Here is a 22,625-nt window from a genome sequence, read left to right on the forward strand (position 1 = left end):
CGTCTATCGTAGTAGATTACATTAATATTTTACTAGACATGTAAAAGTACGAAACCTGTATAAGAAACTATATAAAATAAAACTATTAATTATTATTATAATTTTCTTTAAATTGCATTACAATTAGTCAAATGTAGCATAGAAGTATGTATGTAGATTGAAATAACAAGGCATCGATATATCTTATACACTGATGATGTCACGAGGTAAGGTCGCACGAGTTTTACTTGAGAATCTCTCGCAAGCGATTCAGGTATTTATAAAATATCTAAAAATATTTCGATAAAACGCCGGTGTAATTGTAAATATAATTGATTATAAAGACGAATTTTGTGGCGAGATTTATTTAATAAATATTGTAAACAATCGTCGAATTGAAATAAATCATAACCTCAATTCCTACGGTTTGTGTTGAAAGTCTATCACCGAGAGGCGCCACTATCAAGCAATCGCAGTCTCTGATAGACTTTGCCGTGTAAGGAACTTTCGTCGCCTATTTAATGTAAATATTACATTTGTTGAGAATTTAGAGTTTATTTTAGCGTACGTAAGCTCGAAATTGTCGTTCACGTTCCCCGTGCAATTCGTTGCTCGGCGTCATTCCGTAATATTTTTCGATCTAGCCGAGATCGGCAATAACCAAAAAATTTCTCCGTAGGTATTCTTTTTTTCTTGATAATCGCTGGTCTTTTTTCTAACATTTTGTTGGACTCGAATTTTATGTTCTACCTTGCCCCGTCCTGCGATATCCCGGAGAAAAATCCGGGATTTATCGGGATCGTTTCCGGGATTCGTGACATTTACTGTTTAGAATAGTACAGCGATTAATTTTTGTTCACCAGCCAATTGTTACACGTATTAACAAGTTAAATTGAATATCCGGTATCTTTTTCGGTTCTGTCTCTCGTATCGTTTCGCACAAAAAAAAGCACACGATTTTCTCTTTTCGAAATCATTTTGTACCAGGGGGGACTGTGAACTAGTCTTTTTCTCGAATTTCCTCTGGAAATGTTGTTGCCTCGATTGTCTTATTTATAAGATAGCGTATACGAGAAACACTTGCGCGTATGTATTTCGTAAATTTAATTTTGGCTTAATGTATACTGGCAAGCAATGTATACATATGTAATCCTAAATATGTCCACATGTTCCTACAATTATAGTGTTTTTATGTTGTGTGTTCCCTTATACATTGACATAATTCGTTCATTAATATTTACGATGTGTTGTGTAAATGTTGAGAATGAAAAATTAGTCTATGTAAATATGTATCTTTTAGTTGTTAATTTTTATGTCCCCACATGCACACATACATACACACACGTATACACAAATTCATACACGATATAGTCATGTAACTTGTTTATGCACTTGTATGTACTTGGATGTGTACATTGTATCTGAGAGGATAGTTTATAGTTAGAGTTGTTATGATAATCCACAGACATTTTCTTTGTCAAGAATATAATAAAATCTTTCTTCTAACTGATCTTTTTCAATAATTTTCTTGCAGATGATTGTCTGAAAAGGTATATTCAGACTTATCTGCACCCCCAAGATCCTAACAAATATTTTGAAAGTTTTTAAGAGTAAAACAGAAACATGAGAGTTGTTGCACTAGTCAGTGGTGGTAAAGACTCCTGCTTTAATATGATGCAATGTATAGCTGCAGGCCATGACCTTGTGGCTCTAGCTAACTTATATCCCGTTGGAAAGGGTAAAATAATAAATACAACATTTTTATGAAAATCTAGTCTGCTCGTTTAACTACTGTAGGCTTGCCCAGCTAGACTGATTAATAACAAAAACATTCAACATTTTCCAGATGAACTAGATTCTTTTATGTTTCAAACTGTTGGATATCAGGGTGTTGAGTACATTGCAGAAGCTATAGGCTTGCCAATGTATCGTGAACCAACGTTTGGCAGATCAAAAATGCAAGAAAAATATTATTATCCAACAGAGAACGATGAAGTTGAGGATCTCTTTAGGCTGTTAAGTAAAGTGAAGGTAAATATTAATGTACGAGATACATCCAATTAATATTTATACAACATATTTGGAATAATTTGTTGAATGTGATTACAGGAGAAAGAAAATATAGAAGCTGTTTCAGCAGGGGCTATTCTAAGTGACTATCAACGAATTCGTGTGGAAAATGTGTAATTATTCAATGCAATTTCTATATAATTAATTTTATAAATTGTGCAGGACGATCTATGAATCTATAAAAATCAAGATATCTAATAAAAAAAGTTTGCTTTCAGGTGTAGTCGTTTAGGACTTGTTTCTTTATCGTATTTGTGGAGAAGGGAGCAAGATGAATTGTTGAAAGAAATGATAGAAAGTTCTGTAAATGCAGTTATAATCAAGGTAGCAGCTCTAGGCCTTGAACCAAGACATTTGGGTAAACCAATCTCTGAAATGCAATCTCATCTTGCCAAAATAGTAAGTAAGATGTCCTGGTGATTAATTTGACACAAAACATTAACTGTTTGAGTGCTTCCTTCTATTTAATTTACTGTTGGCTCTTATTCAAGCACAAATAGACCATAAATATATAGATGCGAAACAACTGTCGTGTAAATAAGCTTAATATACACATTGATCAACAACAAAAAGAATCGGTCGAATGCTGTGTCGAATGTTTAACGCTTTTTTCTTGCAGAAAGAAAAGTATGGAGTAAACGTCTGTGGAGAAGGAGGAGAATACGAAACGTTCACGTTAGATTGTCCATTATTTAGTAAAAGTATTATAATGTAAGTTCTAATATTTTTGCAAAGGTAAACACACAGATTAGTACGAGTTTGTTTCACATTTTAGAGAGGAATACGAAAGCGTAGTGCATTCGAATGATAATATAGCGCCGGTTGGATATCTCAACTTTAAAAAAATACACGTACAAGACAAGAATGTAAGTGAAGTCTTGTTTCGTTCTTTAGACTTGTATGGTAACACCGGGGAAAAAACATTTCAGGATGGCATAGAAAGATTAACGTTACAAGAGAGATTAAAGAATGTTCCTATTAAAGTCCCATCTGATTACATCGCAGAGATTATTGGTCCAGAATTGCACGACGGATGTAATTTATCAGAAGATGAGAACGACGATCACGATTGTACAGATAGTAGTTTGAAAACGTCGAATTCTGGTAATAATTTTGAAAAAACATTGCGAGAAAAAAACCGTAATCGTCCTGTGTAGGACATTAATATGCGGCTACGATACAGGTCAATTTAACCCACCGAGTCCTATGGAAATTTTATACGAGGAGGAAGACTATCCCGACGTACCGGTAGTAAATAAGAATCAAACCGGCTGGTACTGGTTTGGCGGTATTGCTGGGAAACAGCCGGACCCGAAATCCGCGATGAGTGAGGCATTGGAGAAATTAAGCAGTAGGTAAACTTTAAGTCTTTCAAGTCACTTTTTCAGTTAATTATTCTTTTTGTCTCTCTCGCATAAATTTCAACACAAACAGAATACATACAGGATGTCCCACTGACTCTGTTACAATGCGATATCTCCGCTATTTTTTATGCTACGCGAAATGTTAAAAGGACAAATCATTTGGTTCGAGGGGACACATATTGTCGTGGGAATAATTTTTTTCTCAAGGTTTCTCGCGAGATTTCAAGGTCATCGATGTTTTTCTAGTATGCAACTACATATTTTTATTACTGTGGCTGAGGTCAAGAAGAAACCTATAATCTACAATATCTTGATCATTCCCCTGATCTTGAGTACAAAAAATTTACAAATATTTTTGACTTGATGCGGATAAGGAACTAGCTACAACAGAGAAATTTTCGAAGAAGAATTTATCATAATATCCGCTGTAACACCACAAAATGTAATTGCATACAAAAAACATCGATGACCTTGGAATCTCGAAAAAATGATCTTGAGAAAAACATTATTCCTACCATAATACGTGTCTTCTTGACTTATATAATTTTTTCTTTTGACATTTCGTGTAGCATAAAAAAAGAGTTAGCGGGACATCCTGTACATATATAAATTTACGTATATTGATAAAACGCACATGTATCGACTGTCTAGGTCTAGTCAAGAAGGAGAATCTTCAAATATCAGACATCGTTGCTGTAACATTGTACATAAAAGACATGTCGAATTACGTATCTATAAACGAAGTTTACATCTCGTGTCTGAGCAAAATGAATCCACCGGTCCGTGTATGCGTCGAGTGTCCGTTAAACGTGCACGTTGTGCTCGACGCTATAGCCTATAAAGAAACTCAAGACTGTGGTGATAAGAAAGTTCATAAACGACACACAATGCATGTTCAGAGCATAAGTCACTGGGCACCAGCGAACATTGGTCCTTATTCTCAAGCTGTTCGTGTGAGTGTACTATCGTTACAAAAACAAACAAAAAACGAATTTGCGTGCGCGTCTCTGTGTGTATATGTAGACAGAATGTGTGTATGTGCGCCGGCACTCGTTCGCGCACGCACACACATCTAGTTTACAAAAAAAAAAAAAAAAAAAAAACATAACAGTGAGGTAAACAAAATCACGTTTTTTTTCCTATAAAATGACAATACGACATTAAGAGCTTGAATAAGTAACATAAATTGAACGTACTGAAGCGATAATGTTTACTAACAAATCCTATGCACACTTTTTTTCGATTCTGTGCTTGAAGAGTAGCAAATAAGTAATATCGGTGTACAATAATAAATGGCATGACCGAACACGTACGATCATTCGACAGGTGGGTGATATTATCTCGGTTGCTGGACAAATACCCTTGGTGCCTGGTAGTATGACTATACTGGACTTGAACATTAAAAGGCAGTGCCGTCTGACGTTAAGGCATATAAATCGCATTGTTAAAGCTATGGATTCGAATACGCAACTCAGGGACATTGTACAAGGTATCTGTTTTTTGACTCACACTAGTTATATACCAGACGCACGGAAAGAATGGGAGAAACGAACAAATAACGCCATCGTGGACTACATTGTTGTACCGAACCTTCCGCGTGGTGCTCAGGTCGAGTGGTGCGTGTGGGCACATAGGGATAATAATAGGTTTGAATGTAAGTATCGATCAAAGGAAAAATACTTTTAAAAACGAAATATAGTACGTTCTTCTGAAAGAGAGATCTAATCTTATAAAAATCTTTGCTTACAGACGAAGAGACTGGCAAATGTGTAGGTAATTTCAAAGTAGCAATAAGGCGTAGATGGAACTACGAAAATAACGTTTCAGCGATTGTGTGTTACATGTCTACTGGTACATATATATATATTTTTTGTATAAGTACAGAATTTATGTTTGTTCTCGTTTATACGGATAAATGTAGGAAAGTATGTATTTTGAACAGGTTCGTCCAATTCGACTGGCAATTTAGCTACAGAAACGAATTTGCCTTCTACAGAACTGACTGTTGGCGAACTAACAGAGGCGTTCGAGTATGTACTGTGCAAACTAACGAAAGGCTCGCAAACCGAGAATCCGGCTTGCAATCTGCGAATCTTCTACAAGGTCGGTAGTTCACCAGGACCAAATTTCGTTCAGGACGTGCTATCGAAGTTTTCTACGCGAAATTTAGTTACTACTATCGTACCGGCAACGCACTTACATAATTTCAGTACCTTTTTGTCCATATGCGGTATCAGACACGAGTAAACGGCTGACATCGATGTTTACGTTTGTCAATTATTTATAAAAAAAAATGAGAATACTGTGTCGTAGAGAGGGATTGTAAAAGGAATTTTATTTGCCTTTTAAATTATTTCGAATCAATGGGTACGGAAGCTAGGACAAATCGATTTTTAATATACAAATACAAAAAGAATCATTTAACGGCTATATGAAAGTTGACCACGGTTGTAAAACTTTATACATACACGTATATTCTAAATGATAATTTAACTGTATCGGTGCTCGAATGTAAACATTATTTTCACGTTTTCTACTGGTCGAGCTTATTGGGTTCGCTGGAGGAAAAGAAATCTTCACTTGACACTTGTCCATAGTGTATTTATATTCGGCTAGTCAACGGGATATTGGCGTGGATTTTCAATCGTTCTATGTCCCGTTAGTGTAAGTGTTCTACGTAATGCAAAACACGTAAGTCGTTTCATAACATGTACTGTATATGCTACGCCTCATTTTTTGCTCAAGCTATTTTTTATTTTTCTCATATTTCACGATACGCGCGGAGTGTTATGTGTGTGATTTTATGAAAGAATTTGGAAGCATGCACAGCCATTTTTATAGTAGAGCTCAAAGGATACGAAGATGAAATTTAACAACAACAAAAAAAGGGAAACGATGGTATTGCTACGTATCGAAGACGTAATAGGTGAAAATTGCAAATTTTATTATTCGGTATGAGGAAGAGGAAACATTCTAGTTTATGCCCTTTTTAATCTTAATATAAGAAAAAAAGAACACGTGAAATGACAAGCGGAAATGCGAGATGCGTGCTCTACAGCAAATTGCCCTCCTCCCTCTTTCACTTTTCGAATGCTGCCGACGTTATTCCGCTGTTATTCAAACTTTGTATCGTAATGGCAGACATGTAGCTTTACAAAAATGTTAAAAAAAAATGAATATCTACTTCGCAAAAGTATTGTATAAGTCCTCGGTAGTTATATTGCATATAACTGGTCTATGCTTTAGGGAGACGTCTTGTACAAAAAAATGAAAAAAACGACACGCAATATATTAGGATATTTTTGACGGTATAACATTTACGCAACGATATGCCAAAGCTCGTATTTTGCAACTTGGTCATTGTTTGAAAACGATTTTCGAATACTGTCATCCTCCTTTTTTTTCTTTCTGTACATATATTGCTAAATAATATAAAACATTCTTGCAATGTATTATAAAATGTAATTAGTTCCAAAACAAGACAATTGGTTATTGGTGTGGATATTAATGAATGATATGAATTTCTAACGATACGAGAAACAACGGAGCATACTGATTATGACGTGGAAACTGCGTTACTATAAATATGTAAAAAAAATGATATTTGCAAACATTCAACTCTCGCAACAAAACACTATTCCGAGGATTATATTGCAAAAGAAAAATAAAGAAAGTGATATATATTTTTAAGAAATTGCAATGCGCGAGTTTTATGTGTTATTATATTACCCTGTCATCTCAAATATTCACGTTTTATTACCTTTTCAGTTTTTTTTAACAACATGATTTCAACTTACAAACCATAAAATTATCAATCTTTTTAGTAAATTAAAAAAATTCACAAAAATTACTTAAACATGTAACAAATATAAATACTTCAGAAACTGCACATTTTGTATGTACACTTACAAAGGAAAACTAAAGGTTACTATAAACTTTATATAATTCTGTAAAGCAGTCTTTCCATTACTTTTTTTTTTACTATTCACAGTACGATCGACTGTATTCTATTTAAAATGAAGGTGTTTCCTCAGGTCGAAGTTCATGATATGGGGATTAAAAATTATAAAAATGATTGAAATTTACAAAAGCTCTTACCAACTACTCTGATAAAAATCAGAATGAGATTTCTTATATTTAAAGTTTTTTACCCAACTAACAATAGTCATCGCATAACAAAACATCGATACTCCAAATTGTTTTTCATCATACAATTATATACAGCCACGTTTCTTCCATTCAAATATTCATAAAAAATATGTCCACGACAACTAAAAATCACTTGGATCTTCAACGACGCATTCACTGATCGTACAAATAACAAAATTCGTCTATAGAATGTAAATTCTCTACACACGCACGTTCACATTTTATACAGTTTTCGAATTCGAACAAAGATTGTTCACCTCGTAGCACTTTATGTTTTTATAGTTTTCGATACTAATGGTTTCACCATGTGCTGACGATTTGGCGCACAGAAATCACACAGGTAATTTTTCCTGTCTAATGGAACCCCCTTGGTCTCCACGCACCCTGTAAGAAAACATTACACATTGGTAACCCCGATTTAATTCATAATCATTTTTACGGATCTATATCAATCTACATAATCGTTGAACATAATCTTCCATTTTATTCTTCCTACCTGAACGCGCGTTCGAGAAATATTTCTCCATAATAAAACATACTTGATGAGACATGCAAATGCGATGACATGCAATGAAAAGTAAGTAGCTGAATTATATGGAATTTGTGTCAATACCTAAGTGCAGATATTTGTCACATGCGCTGCAATGCACTAGATTCGCTTCCAGGTCGAGCCTTGGGGCAGTATGACACCGACTGCAGTGCGGGCAATAACGACCCTTTCGCCATAGCCTTGTTATTGCATAAAGATTATGGTGTTAGTGAATACGGACAAGGACTTGTTAATACCAGAATTTAGCAAGAGATAACTAACATTTCGAATCCTGGAATGTACGATTTATAGACTGCGAATTTGATGCGTTTATTGCACTCCCTATCGTCTGAGAGTATTCAATGAACAAAACTAGTTTTCTTTGATTTGAGCTTTTATTTTCTAAACCGTCAAAATTAATATTTACGTAAACATCCGCGATTTAATGATTACTTTATGTATGTGCGCATGATTAATCGAATATGAATGAACACCGACAATCATCTGTTGCATTGCTAGTGATCTTCAACATCCTGGAATTCGGATACTGTAGTATTGCGAGCATTAGTCAAACAAATCTTTTGGAACAGGAGTTTAAAGATTAGGATTAAGGAGATTGTGAAGCAAAGATAAAGCCCCGTGATTATTTGAAGATTTGCATTTTAGTATGTGTTCTGGATTAAACTCTCACTTTTGCACCTCACCAGAGAGAAGAATAAGCTTGGCGTGTCTACTTACTTCGAGCATGGAACGCACAGCGTTGAAACGTAGACGCGAGTGTTTTTATCACCCTTTTTGTATTCGTGCTGCCATTGAGCAACACTGTTTCTGTCGGAATTCGCACCCCCAGGTTCCCTGGAACCGCAGTTTGCACAAACTGCACATTCTTGACAGTGCCATCTTCCTTGTGGTACTCGTCGCAGCCCGACACAATAAATATGGTATCTAGAAATATATTTTAATACAAACATTACGTTTACTTAAAGGGTAATTTGTAATTAATTCTTTTCCCTTTCCCAAAAAATTTGAAAATTACAGTTCAAAATTATTACAAACAGGAAAGAAACTTATTTCAATCATTAAACATTTTTTAAGTAGAAAACGTACCCTCTATCACACATGTCACAAAAGAGCATTTTATCTTCGTCTGCAGGATCATGGCACTGAGCACAAGTTTTGCAGTCGGTGCATTGCCATGCATACGATTGAATGTGGGGAACCATGTCTAGGGTTAAATCTATACACGACGGATGTACTGCAAGAAAGATTAAAATCATTGTTATCAAACCATTGAAAAATGTATATTCAAAAGTATTATTATATTCGAGAGAATTACCGTGTCCACTACAAGTACCACACTGTACTAATACTTCGTTCTTGCTGTGCTTATTTAACACTTTCAAACACATTTTACACTTCAGTTTGACTTCATCTTTCGGAGCCACTATCTCCATATCTACATCGTCCATCGTCGACTGAGAACCTTCGGTGTCTTGGGTTCCCTCGCTAGAAGATGAACTATATAAAAAAATAGACAACTATTTTTCCACAAGAAACATCAACATAAAAATACTTTAAAATTGTGATACGAACCTTGAATCGTCCGAAGATGAATCGCTGTCGCTGTCGCTTTGAGATCCTTCCGACTGACTGTCGAACTTACGTTCGTTCGGTCTCATTGGACCGTATAAAACAGTATTCAAAGGATAATACCGCAGTTCGGCTGGTGTATATTCACGATAATAGTCTGTATATTGACCTGGTATCAATGCAACAGGATAATGACCGATTTTACGTTCCGTTTCAACTTTTTGCTGTTTCTTTGGCACGTGTATCGTGAAGGTTTGCAGATCTAAACTACACTTTCTATTTTCTCTGCGGGCTTTGTTCAGACTAATGTTCCAAGATAACGCAGACTGCACTGCCATTTCTGCCAAGTCGATTCTGTTCTTCTCTGCGTTCGCGGCTGCAGACAATTCTTTCTGTTTTTTGGAATGTTCTTTCACCTGCTTCTCGCGCATGTGTTTCCTGTATTCTTCGTACTGGTCAGGGAAGTCACTGCACATTACATCTAATACCTCCGAACTGCATATAGCTGTTAAACCTGAAACAGTAATAGATGATTTAATGTATTCAAACATTTATATGTTTAGAATCACCATATAGACCTTCCTTTTCTCTTCTTTGACAATCTTAACTCTCCGTTTGGAGGGGGTCGTTTATGTTTACAACTAATCTTTTACTGTTCTAAGCTTTCAAAAAATCTAAAAAAATTCTGGAATTCGTATTGAAGTTTCTATATTAATATATAATCGTTGGAACATCAAATGTTTGAAGCATTAGTGGGAAAAAATAAATATCGAAAAGAAAAAAATTCGAGAGTGAAATTTCGCTCCGGACATAAACGACCCTAGTTGCCCACGGAGGGTTAAAAAATGAAGTCAATATATTGACATACTTAAATTTTTTTAATGTCTCTGCTGTTTTAAATCGCATCAGGTCGTTTTTGTCATAAATGATTCTTACCCATATCACACATGGCTTCGCTGACCAAACCATTTTCCCTCAAGTAATTTCTTTCTTCCATGTCCACTACTCTGCGCTTCAGATCTGGGTACTTCCTCTTGAAAGACTTTACACCAAGGTATTGGGATATTTGTTCTTGTATCATGAATGTTTCACCCTTACGGTCAAGTGGCCATTCATACTCAGCAATCTTGTCGACTGTAAATGGTCCTTCGTCTGGATCGAAGTTGATTTCCATTCTTCGATTCTTCACCTTCACTTTTTCTGACTCTGTGGTCGCTGTACTAAGCACACTTCCTTGGGATTCTTCATTCACCATTGTTTCGGAAGCTAAAACATGTGTCATCGAAACCTGGTTTAGCTATTATGAAAACATAACCAATTAAAATGTTATAATGTGTATTCTACAATTTTAATTAAAATCTTTACACCATTTGGGAATGATACATTGCATAAAATGTTGCATTTGTATTATGGTAATTAAGAAGTCAGAGGATAAGTGTCTATTCATTCAAAATTATACTTAACGATAAATATCAACATTATTCTGGTTTGAAAGCCAAAGTACATAAAAAACTGTATACACTTGGAAAAGATATTTTGCTAACCATCATGGTATCGAAATTCTGTACACACCAACGTCCATCATGGCCTGAAGCAACAGCACATTTTGCCTTTGATTTAAATACAACTATTTCACATTTAGGTACTTGAGAGATGTTAGAACACAAGAAAAGATCTATTTATAGATACCTTGCTTGGAGGTCTACCAATACATTTGTCTTTTCATTTAATTTAGTCATATGATGACTAAGGCTTATACTTTCTTGTTGCTACTATAAAGATAATTTGTAGTACCTGTTAATAAGTTAGCAGTTGAAAGAAACCAACAAAACGTACATCTCAAACAGTGTATAAGCAACATGTAATAGTATGTAAATATAAACACTGATGCGTATCATTATATTGTTCCATATTTTAAATTTAATGTAAACAGTATACGTATCGAATACGGTGGAATAAAATGTGCAAAATGTAAACAGAAGTCTGACTCAGCGGGTATCGAGAAACCACGAAGAAAGCGAGATAACGATTGATACAGAGAATTGATTCCAGTACCTGGTGCAGAAATATTTCTAGCTGGAGTTTGAGATCTTGAGCCGGATTCCGCGCTCATTCTCGTTTCTTCGTCTATCACCTGCACGGTGGATACATTCTCATGTTGTTTTCCGGTGGCTTCCAGTACACGTTTCGATGTCGGCGTCAACCAGTTCTGAGGTCCTGGAGGTACCAGCGCATCTTTATTTTCAGATTTCGCAGTCTCCGTTGTCTTATCGGACTTCTCGTCAGAAGTTTGCTTTGTTGATGCAGTTTTCTGCATTTTTTCAGAGACTACATCTACCAGCTTTTTATCTTTGACATTATCTTTAGACTCATTTGTTATCGGTTTAGATACAACATTGCTTGGCTCTAAATCTACTTCTGGTATTTGCTTGCTCGCTTCTGCCATCACGTTTGTAGAGTCCGGAAGCATGACATTTGATGCGATTGAAATCTTCGATGCATCATGCTTTTGTGCTGCAGCCTTTTTCTCAGCTCTGGCCGTAGGAGCAACTTTGGTATCCACTGCAGGCTGTTTCAGAGCCTTATACAGTTCGGACGGCCTTAGAGGGGATTCCTCTTGTGCGGGGGGACAATCGATTGTTATTACCGCTGTCGTTGACGCTTCTATCGCAGTTAAGTCTTGCTCTATTTTAGGCTTCTTGCCTATCTGTACATCCGTGCTGTCTAATTTTCTTTTTCCGCGACCTGCAAAAGCAAAGATAGATAAAATCATTTTATGCAAGTTCGAATCTATTTAAATGTATTCGACACATATTTTAACACTGGGCTTATGCAGCACTAAAAAAGACTATTTTACATTACTTTACAAAAAAAAAAACTGATGAGAATGTATCTATCCAAATTTTTAGCCATTTTTAAATAGTATACAGGGTGTCTCATTTAACTCTGCTACCTCTAATAACTCGTTATTTATACAGATGCAAAAAATGTTTGGGGAGTAAGTTATCGTATTTGGAGGAGGACATATGCTGTGTGGGTGAAGGTCATCTCAAGGTCATATTTTCTGAGATCTTACGAACAGTAAGTTCGTTTTTTAAATGATATGATATAGTTTTTTTATTTACATTTTGATAGAACGTTTCAAGATGAATACAATCACCTATTATGAAGGTCATTTAAGGTCGCTGAAGAGCAACTGCAATGGTTTAGGAACACTGTTCAGACAACCTCGACGACTTCCATGCTACTCACTGGTAATGCAAGTGTTAAAAATGACGACCTTGGACATGAATACAGCGATATACCATGAATGGGAGGGAACACAACGAAGAGTGCTTTGAGTCGAAATATTTTTTTGTACCTGTATAGATAACAAAGTCATTAAAGATGGCAAAGTTAAATGAAATAAATTTGATGAATAGTTTCTCATGGATACATCTTTACACTCTCATCAATCGTAAATTAAAAATATTAGACGCCGTCATTTTAACGAATCCCGTAAACCTAGTGTTAATATCAAAGGCATCTGAAAATCATTGAATGCTTTAAAAACAGAGAAGGTATTTAATACTATATGAGATGCACACCTCGTCCTCTACCTCTTTTGGGAGGCGCATAACTCTTTTGATTCCTGCAAGTCCTCTTAGGTCTCTCATTCTCCCTAGACTCTACTTGCGGAGCTTGCAAGTGTTGTTGTATCCGTTGAGTGTCATTCATACACAACGGGTCCCTGGACATCAGCATGTGTGGTGGAGGATGAACAGTCGGCTGGGCTAATGGATTTCTTCTCGGTCTGCCTCTCCGTTTAGGCACCTTCACCTCGGGAATCCTCGCAGGCGAGACCTCCTCTATAATCACTACATCTTGGCTAGAATTCGAATTCTCATTTACTATAATCAGTTCCGGCCGGTGCTCGATGATTTCACAGTCAGAGTTCATGGGAGAACTGGTGGAGTTCTTATTTAACATATCCTTAAGTTTGTCGGTCATCGAGGTATCCTGCGTCTTTGACGGTCTGACTTGGGTAATACTAATCTCCTGACTGATCACGTTCATCTGCTGGAGACTAATTGCGCTAGACTTTGGATCAAACATGAATTGCTTCTGGTTTCTAGACGTAACTGGCTGAATGGTGACCTCGGGCAAAATCTGAGTCAATTGAGTTTCCAATTTCGACTTCTTCGGCTCTATCGGGGACACAGTGATGTCCTTGCGTTTAGAGGATATTTCTATTGTACTGTCCAACTTCTTCCCTTGCATTTGGACCGGTTCGATCGTCAGTTCCGAACGATTGCCTTGCAAAATCGTCGGGTGTCCAGTTTTGAGGAACTTCAACGCAGAGTCCTTGTGAGTCTGCGCCTGTTCCTTGTACCTCTGACCGAAACTATGCTGATCTGCATGTTCCTTGGCCCTGTAGCTAGTTTCTCCATGATTATCACAAGCGACAATGGTTGGATGTCCAGTCTTGGATATCTTGATCTTCATTTCTAGCGGCGATTCAATCTCCCGACGCTTCAGCGGTCTTTCCCTCTTCTCTGGATCCACTATAGAAGCGTCGCCTGTCTTCAACAGCTTAATCTTCATTCCTAAGGTAGAGTCAGCGCCCTTCGGGTGTTCTGCGTCAGAAGAACGCGACGTCTTGCTCGCATCCTCCGCAGTTGACACCTCAGGCTGTATAATAGAAGCATCACCGGTTTTGGATAACTTGAATTTCATCCCGATAGGAGATTCTGTTCTCTTAGGAGTCTCTGGGACAGGTTTACTGGTTTCTTCCGGTTGTTCCTGTTTTTCCGAGGGTACTATCGACGGATCGCCAAACTTGGAAAGCTTAATCTTCATTCCGATCGGAGATTCAACTTTCTGTAGAGATTCTTGACAGATCTCGGGCTCGTCGGAACATTCCGATGCTATTACCGATGTATCTCCAGATTTGATCACTTTAATCTTCATGCTCGAAGAGTCCGATACCTTCACAGCATCTTGCGATGCATCCTGCTTCTCTTTAGTGTCCGCTTTCTCCTTCTGTTTGACGTCTTTGCTTTCATCAGACACTTCCGAGTGAACGATAGAAGCGTCTCCAGTCTTAGACAACTTGATTTTCATTCCAAGAGGCGATTCTGTTCGTTTAGGAGCATCTGGAATTTCTAATTTCTGACTGGTATCCTCGGGAGCCTCCATTGGGATTATGGACGCACCACCCTTCGTCTTGGCTAACTTAATCTTCATTCCAATCGGAGAATCAGTTCTCTTAGGCGCTTCAGGTGAAGATTCCTGCTTATCCTTCACCTTGATATCCTTGCCTTCTTCTGGTACATCGGGAGAGACAATGGAAGCATCTCCAGTTTTGGACAATTTTATTTTCATCCCGATAGGCGAGTCTGTCCGTTTAGGAGAGTCATAAACCTCTTTTGGTCTCGCCTGTGGTTCTCTATGCTCCTCCGGAGCATCTTGTCTCTCAGTTGGTATTATGGAAGCGTCTCCAGTTTTCGAAAGCTTGATCTTCATTCCGATTGGAGACTCCGTCCTCTTGGGACTTCTTTGGACCATATCCAGCTTGTCCTTATGCTTCATCTGTATCTCTTTCGAGTCCTGTTGCACTATGGAAGCGTCGCCACTCTTGGACAACTTAATCTTCATCCCAATCGGTGACTCGGTCCTCTTGGCCTCTTCGAATTTATGTTTCCCTTCCTTGGAGTCATCGCTAGGCTCGTGTTTATCTGACGAGACGATAGAAGCATCGCCAGATTTCGATAATTTGATCTTCATGCCAATGGGCGACAAGGACAAAGACCCTTCCGAGTACCATTGCCCAACTTCGTCGATGTTCTCGTTGGATATTATAGAAGGATGACCACCTTTAGATAGCTTCAGCTTTATCTTTCCCAATTTTTGACCTGGGCTATCCTCAGGATTCGGCGAATTAGTCGCAGACCTGATCTTCGGGCTCTTCGGTGACCTTGGTTCCGCGCAATCAGTGATCGCGGATTTAGCAATCTTTAATATGATCCTCGGAGATCCAACGTTCTCGAAGTCATGCTTCTCAGAATCCTTGCGTGGGGTTTCCACGATCCTAGGCTCCGTTTTTTCGGACAACTTTGGCGACTCCAGCATCTTCTGAAAAGCAATTAATTTAGCATCTTTTTGAATCAAGAGACTATCCTTTGAAGACGTAGGAGAGACAGCAACTTTTGTTACATCCGTGATGGGTATTTCTATTTTTGGCGGTTCCTTCAAGCGTTCCTCTAGAATTGATACTTTCGGGATCGTCTCGGATGTTTTCAGAGGCAAGGAGCGTAATGCTTCCGGCATCTTCTTCTCCGTGGGCGCTGCTGTTTGTACCTCCATAGTCTCCAACGGAGCTGAATCGAACTTAATCTCTGTCTCACATAACTTAACCTCTTCTGTTACCAGTTTCTCCTCGTTCGAATCACGCTGTACCCGCGAAGCCTCGAGTTTCACCTGCTCTGCTAGCTTCCTTTCGCTCTCCAACTTTGCTGCTTCCGAAATGATCTCAGCCTCAGAGATAGAAATCGAATCCGTTGCGATGCTCTGGAGTTCCTCCACCAGCTCTGTGTCCTCGCACATGTCTTCATCAGGAACGAAAATAGCTGTCGCGTCTGTCTGTTTCGAAATATCCTCTACGACATTGTCCACCATTTTGGGGGAAAGCGTTAACGGAGAATCGATGGCTTGTTCCTCGGACTCTTGAAGGAATTTAACTGCTGACTCAAGCTCAGATATCTCAGAACTGGGCTGCGAGGTTTCCGTGGCTTGTGCGTCATTCAAGGTTTCAGAGTTATCGTCGTTTGCCAGCAACATGTCCGAAGCCAAGTCCAGTTTAGTTTCTTCTAGTTCGTCTGCAGCCTCCAGTGGAGCCTCTTCGAAGTCCATATCTAATTCATTCTCTGGTAAATCCGAGTCTCCTTCCAGCTCCTTCTGCACATTTTCTGGATCCATGGATTCGGAAATCGTGCTCTCCTTTACCTTCAATAGAGTGTCCGTTTCCGAGTCTTCAGGCTTGTCTACTTCCATTAAGTCAGTGTCCCCTGTATTTTCTTGCAACGGCACAGTGTCGTCCGTTAAACTGTTAATGACATCTGTTATATAAGGTGAGGTTTGTTCCATGTCAGAAACCTGATTGGATTGTTGTAATAATAGGCTCATGTCCACATCCTTCGATAGCGTCTCCTGTTCCTCGAATGGTTTTTCCGGTTTCATTGTTTTTAATGCAGAATCCTCACCCTCTTGTATTAGGTCCAGGCCCAGCAAACCTTCGAGAGAATCTATATTCTGTGTACACATCGAATCCTCCATTTCTTTGTTCATAATGTTCTCGGAGCTCTCTGGCAATTTTTCTGCCAACTCTTCGATCGCGGTTCCGACCAGCGGCGAGGTTACAGATTCTTCTAGGACTGTTACCATTTCATTCGATGCATCCGCTTCTGTAGTTAAAATATTTTTAAAGTCAGTTGCGCTACTGACATCGTCTAATATGCTCGTAACAATATCCTCTGTGTTATCATTTTGCTCTCCAGAGAACATTTCTTCCACGGTACTAACAGTTTCTAATATTCCTTTAAAATTATTTTCAGTAGCATCGCTCTTAGAGTCATTACTGTCTGTCTGTTCTCTTTGCTGTAACTCCACGTCTCTATTTAGCACTGAATCTTCAGTGTCGTTTGAGTTCATGACGTTTCCTACATCTTCATCTATGCTATTTTGCTTTTCTATTTTCATTATTTCTTCCTCCGTGATAGCATCATTCTTTTCTAAACTTGATAAGACTTGTTCCTCTTCTTTGTCATCCTTAACCACGATGTTTTCCTCTACCATTTGCTCAAAATTGTCTTCAGACACTTCTGGTTGGGATTTAATCTCCATATTATCGGCATTTAAATTCATTTCTTCCTCTGTACCTTCACCTCCTACATTTTCTCCAAGTAGTATGGATTCTTTACATTTCGATGGCAGCAACAATAATTCCTCTAAACTAGGTGTTCCATCTTTATTTTTTACAGTATCTTCAGTTTCGTTATTTTCTACACTTGCATCAGATTCTACCAAAGTTTTTACCTGCTCTAGCTTAGATTCTTCCAGACTTTCTACCTGATCTTTGTCATTGCTTTCCAGTGTGACCAATTCAGTTGTTTCGCATTCCATTTTCTCTTCTTCTTGTAAAGGAACTTTGCAAGAAGAAGTATTTTCATTTTCCGAAGAAACTTTCACATCTTCCAATTCTGCACACACTTCGAAAACATTAATTTCATTTTTCTCAACTGTAGTTTCTTCTGAAACTTCATTTTCAATCGTGCTCTGAGCTTCTGTTAGTTCCTGATTTTCTTCTTTGGGAATACATTCCTCAATTGGCAGTGATTCTGTATCAGTGGCTTCTACTTTGCAACTATCTACCTCTAGAGAATCAACTTTCATCTCAGAACTATCTTCCATAGTATCAGTGTCCATAGGAATGTTAATATCTGAAATTGCCTCTAGCTCTAATGGTACAATTTCAGGTTCTTCATTTACTTTCATCGCTGTTAGTACTTCAATCACAGAAGTTGTATCAGACTTTGCGGCTGTCTTTACCTCACGTTTCAATACTTCCTCTGCAACTGGTAATTCAACTGCTTTATCGGATTCAACAGTTGAAGGTTCCTTCATTTCAATTTCTGATAACATTGAGTCCAGATTGCTACCAGCTTCAGTTTGCAGATTTGTATTAATTTCTGAACTCTTAACATTCACGGCATCGTTAATTATATTTGTAGTTTCTGTAGTCAACCCTATAGTACCTGATGACTCCAATTCAGATGTGGGTAATTCACAGAGCAATGGCTTCCCTGCAACCTGTTGCATTTCTTCTGCAGTTTCCAATAGCTTAGTATCAGCACCTTCTGTAGTTTGTTTAGCATCAATTCTTTCTGAAGTTTGTTTAGCATCAATTCTTTCTGAAGTTTGTTTAGTATCAGTACCTTCTGTCGTTTGTTTAGTATCAATACTTTCTGTAGTTTGTTTAGTAAGTATTTCTTCTGTAATTTCTGATTGTTTCATATCTACTTCTTCTGTAGTTACTAATTGCTCATTATCCATTTCTATTGGAGCTTCTGACTGCTTAGTATCCATTTCTTCTGTAATTTCTGATTGTTTCATATCTACTTCTTCTGTAGTTACTAATTGCTCATTATCCATTTCTATTGGAGCTTCTGACTGCTTAGTATCCATTTCTTCTCTAGTTTCTGATGGCTTAATATCCATTTCTTCTAGAACTTCTAACTGCTTAGTATCCATTTCTTCTAGAACTTCTGACTGCTTAGTATCCATTTCTTCTAGAGCATCTGATTGGTTAGTATCTATTTCTTCCAGCAATTCCAACTGTTTAGTATCCATTTCTTCTACCGGTTCTGATTGCTTAGTTTCTTCTACTGGTTCTGATTGATTGGTATCCATTACTTCTGCGAATTCTGATTGCTTGGTATCTATTACTTCCACAAATTCTAATTGCTTTCTATCCATTTCTTCTGAAAATTCTGATTGTTCGGTATCCATTTCTTTCGCAGTTTCGGAGTACTTAGTATCCACTTTTTCTGTGGTTTCGGAGTGCTTAGTATCCACTTTTTCTGTGGTTTCAGAGTGCTTAGTATCCACTTTTTCTGTGGTTTCAGAGTGCTTAGTATCCACTTTTTCTGTGGTTTCAGAGTGCTTAGTATCCACTTTTTCTGTGGTTTCAGAGTGCTTAGTATCCACTTTTTCTGTGGTTTCAGAGTGCTTAGTATCCACTTTTTCTGTGGTTTCAGAGTGCTTAGTATTCACTTTTTCTGTGGTTTCAGAGTGCTTAGTATCCACTTTTTCTGTTGTTTCAGAGTGCTTAGTATCCACTTTTTCTGTGGTTTCAGAGTGCTTAGTATCCACTTTTTCTACAGCTTCTAATTGCTTGTTATTTAGTTCTTTTGCAGTTTCTGGTTGCTTATTATCCATATTTTGTACAGTTTCTGACTGCTCAGTGTCCATTTCTTCTGCAGACTCGGATTCTTTATAATCCATTACTTCTGCAAATTCTGATTGTTCAGTATCCATTTCTTTTGCAGTGTCAGAGTGCTTAGTGGCCACTGTTTCTGTAGTTTCTAATTGCGTAGCATCTATTTCTTTTGCAGTTTCTAATTGCATATCATCTATTTCTTTTGCAGTTTCTAATTGCGTAGCATCTATTTCTTTTGCAGTTTCTGGTTGATTACTATCCATTTTTTCTATAGTTTCTGATTGTTTAGAATCAATTTCTACTGGATTTCTTGGCTGTTTAGTATCTACTTTTTCTGTAGCTTCTGATTGCTTAGTATCCGTTTCTTCTGGTTGCTTAGTATCCATTTCTTCTGGTTGTTTAGTATCCATTTCTTCTGGTTGTTTAGTATCCATTTCTTCTGGTTGCTTAGTATCCATTTCTTCTGGTTGCTTAGTATCCATTTCTTCTGGTTGCTTAGTATCCATTTCTTCTGGTTGCTTAGTATCCATTTCTTCTGGTTGCTTAGTATCCACTTCTTGTTTAGTTTCTGACTGCTTAGTAGCCACTTCTTCTGAAATTTCTGACTGCTTAGTATCTAGTTCTTCTACAATTTCTGATTGCCTGGTATCCACTTCTTCTGCAATTTCTGATTGCTTGGTATCTACTTCTTCTGCAATTTCTGATTGCATTGTATCCATTTCTTCGGCTATCTCTGATTGCATAGTGTCCATTTTTTTTGCAGTTTCCACTTCTTCCATAGCTTCTAATTTATCAGTATTTGTTCCCTCTGCAGTCTGCAATTTTTCAATAGTCAGTTTTTCTTTATTTTCCAATTTTTCTGTGTCCATTTCTACTTTTTCTTCTGGTGCTTGCACATCAGTCTCACTTTCTTTTTCTTCCACATTATCTTTACTATGCATAGTGTCAGTAGAGCTACTCTCAGTAGAATCTACTACGTTTCCTGCTTCAATTTGTGTAGACTTTACTTCTTCAATGATATCAATGTTTGAAGTATTCGTATCACCTTTTTCTTCCTGACTTGCTTCCTTTTTGTCGGCCCTACATTCTTCAGTTTCATGCTCTTCTTCTTGATCTATATCCATCGGTTCATCACATTTTGGATTTTCTTTTAGTACTTCTGCTTCAGGTTCTTTCACCGTTGAAGTACTTGGATCATGCTCAGATTGTGCACTCTCTTCTACATCCATTTTAGTACATTTCTGTGTTATTTCTTCTTTTGCTTCTGTATTAGTTTTCTTCCTTTCTTCTAATACTTGCTCTTCCATCTTACCCATTTCTACAGCATCTACAGTTACTTCTTCCATCTTACTTTCTGAAACAACATGTTTAGGACTATCTACTGTAGCTTCTGTATGAATTTCTATCTTTTCTGAAATGTTAGACTTTTTCTCTGCGTGGGTACAGTTAGGCGCATCCACATCCATAGCATCATTTTTTATACCCTCAGCAGGAGTATCTTTATTTGTACATATCTTGTCTAAAATTTTACTAGATATTTCAGTGGCATTATTCACTGCACCTTGGGATTTACTTGTTTCCTTCTTCTCTTCATCAGACATTAACGTGTTCTTACTAGCCAACTCTGCATCATCAAGTGTCATATCCTGGGAGTCCTCAGAACTGTAAGCCTGGCCGATAAGTTGTAGACTGCCACAAATACTGCTGTCACTTTCTATAGTTCTATTTACATTCTGCTCGCTAGCTATAGTCTGTAAAGTACATTTATCTTTAGATCGATTACGTTCAATATCTACTTTAATCAAAACATCGGCATCTTCAACATCTTTAGAACCAACAACAACTGCAGAGTCTACAGATACATTATGTTCAGAATTGTCTTTAACATTGTTACTTTCCTGTTGATTCTCTAGTTCCATGTCTTTTGCGACAGTACTTTCACCTTTCACTGGTCCAACAGTTTCGTCGTTGTTTAACGTTGATTTTATATATTGTTTTGTATTGGATGTTTGAACAGTTTTGCTGTCCAATTTGCCCTTGTGCTCCGCACCAGGCTTGTTTTCAACTGCGTTCTGTCCTCCGTCAGTCTTTGAATCTGTGATAATCTGAGTGAGAGCAGCTATTTCGCTTTCTAGTGTAGAATCGCTGACTGGTTCCGATTGTACACCAATGATATCGTGGATATCCATGATGCTTAGTGTTTCTGTGTCATAAGTTTCACAGTCGCTGTCAATACAGTAGGGAGCATAACGGTCTGGCGAATCGTCTTTAGCTTCTGTTTTTTCTTCCTGTGTCTTGTCTTTGGAGCCAAACAGGCCCATCTTAGCACTCTCGGACATTGTTTTGATATTTCACGTATGGCGTATCAAACCTATGGTCGCGGCCTCGCTTTTTCTTTGGTGTTTCTACGCGGGCATCGAATACAATAACACGAACACCAATCTTATTATTCTCGAGCACCTGAACCATGAACCTCCTGCGCTGCCATTCTATCATTGTCTCCTACATTGTTCCCATATCATAATGTTCAGCTTCATTTGTTTTCACTTGAACTCGCATACATAACCAAAAGTTCCCTTCAACCGCGGCCTTGTATCGATCTCTACGAAGCCAGCCCACAAATTTCGTCTCAGGAAAGCTCTCGCCTTGCAAGAAATGTTGTACGTATTCAGCCTAACCTACTCTTCGCTGATCTCCCGTTGTTTTCAAAATACATTTTGTCAGAATCGTCATTTCCGAAAATGACGCTCAGGCATCCAGATGCCCAGATAGCTCTTGCTTCTCTTTCCACCTACGTATGTATACTCTTTATGGAATATGCGTGTGTATGTATTCGGTACAAAACACGTATTTACAGTGCTGCCATCCTGATCGCATTATAATAATATCTATGGTTACGAAGTAAACCAGAGGCGAAACTCTTTTCGAAATGTTTTATCTTTGTATCCTCAAAATTGAAAACGTTCAA

At 37.7% G+C, this 22,625-nt stretch overlaps 3 protein-coding genes across 6 annotated transcripts; 1 reads left to right on the forward strand and 2 right to left on the reverse strand.

The window, feature by feature from the left end:
* Nucleotides 1-176: 176 nt before the first annotated feature.
* LOC143365589 (uncharacterized) lies at nt 177-7,113 on the forward strand. 2 transcript variants are annotated; one of them, XM_076805902.1, is made up of 13 exons: nt 177-654; nt 1,514-1,717; nt 1,826-2,010; nt 2,089-2,162; nt 2,268-2,448; nt 2,669-2,760; nt 2,825-2,915; nt 2,979-3,153; nt 3,233-3,400; nt 4,065-4,366; nt 4,740-5,067; nt 5,163-5,264; nt 5,356-7,113. In XM_076805902.1, exons 2-13 carry the CDS (start codon nt 1,603-1,605, stop codon nt 5,658-5,660), a joined length of 2,118 nt encoding a protein of 705 aa, XP_076662017.1. In that variant the 5' UTR covers nt 177-654; nt 1,514-1,602; the 3' UTR covers nt 5,661-7,113. The 2 variants fall into 2 exon arrangements, with proteins under 2 accessions (XP_076662017.1, XP_076662016.1); XM_076805901.1 differs by having other exon boundaries at nt 177-502.
* A 381-nt stretch (nt 7,114-7,494) lies between these two features.
* On the reverse strand, nt 7,495-20,053 carry E(y)3 (PHD finger protein enhancer of yellow 3). 3 transcript variants are annotated; one of them, XM_076805897.1, is made up of 9 exons: nt 13,269-20,053; nt 11,737-12,426; nt 10,618-10,947; nt 9,685-10,195; nt 9,428-9,597; nt 9,199-9,346; nt 8,830-9,036; nt 8,176-8,291; nt 7,495-7,946 (listed from the first exon to the last, which is right to left on the reverse strand). In XM_076805897.1, exons 1-9 carry the CDS (start codon nt 20,041-20,043, stop codon nt 7,831-7,833), a joined length of 9,063 nt encoding a protein of 3,020 aa, XP_076662012.1. In that variant the 5' UTR covers nt 20,044-20,053; the 3' UTR covers nt 7,495-7,830. The 3 variants fall into 3 exon arrangements, with proteins under 3 accessions (XP_076662012.1, XP_076662011.1, XP_076662013.1); XM_076805896.1 differs by having other exon boundaries at nt 9,428-9,609; XM_076805898.1 differs by lacking the exon at nt 8,176-8,291 and having other exon boundaries at nt 9,428-9,609.
* LOC143363028 (uncharacterized) lies at nt 20,044-22,448 on the reverse strand (the record flags this gene model as incomplete). Its single annotated transcript, XM_076803610.1, has 2 exons — nt 20,333-22,448; nt 20,044-20,299 (listed from the first exon to the last, which is right to left on the reverse strand). Coding segments are annotated over exons 1-2 (1,920 nt in total), but the record flags the coding sequence as incomplete, so codon positions are not given.
* Nucleotides 22,449-22,625: the final 177 nt, after the last annotated feature.

This window comes from Halictus rubicundus, chromosome 2, assembly GCF_050948215.1.
Source record: "Halictus rubicundus isolate RS-2024b chromosome 2, iyHalRubi1_principal, whole genome shotgun sequence".
NCBI lineage: Eukaryota > Metazoa > Arthropoda > Insecta > Hymenoptera > Halictidae > Halictus > Halictus rubicundus.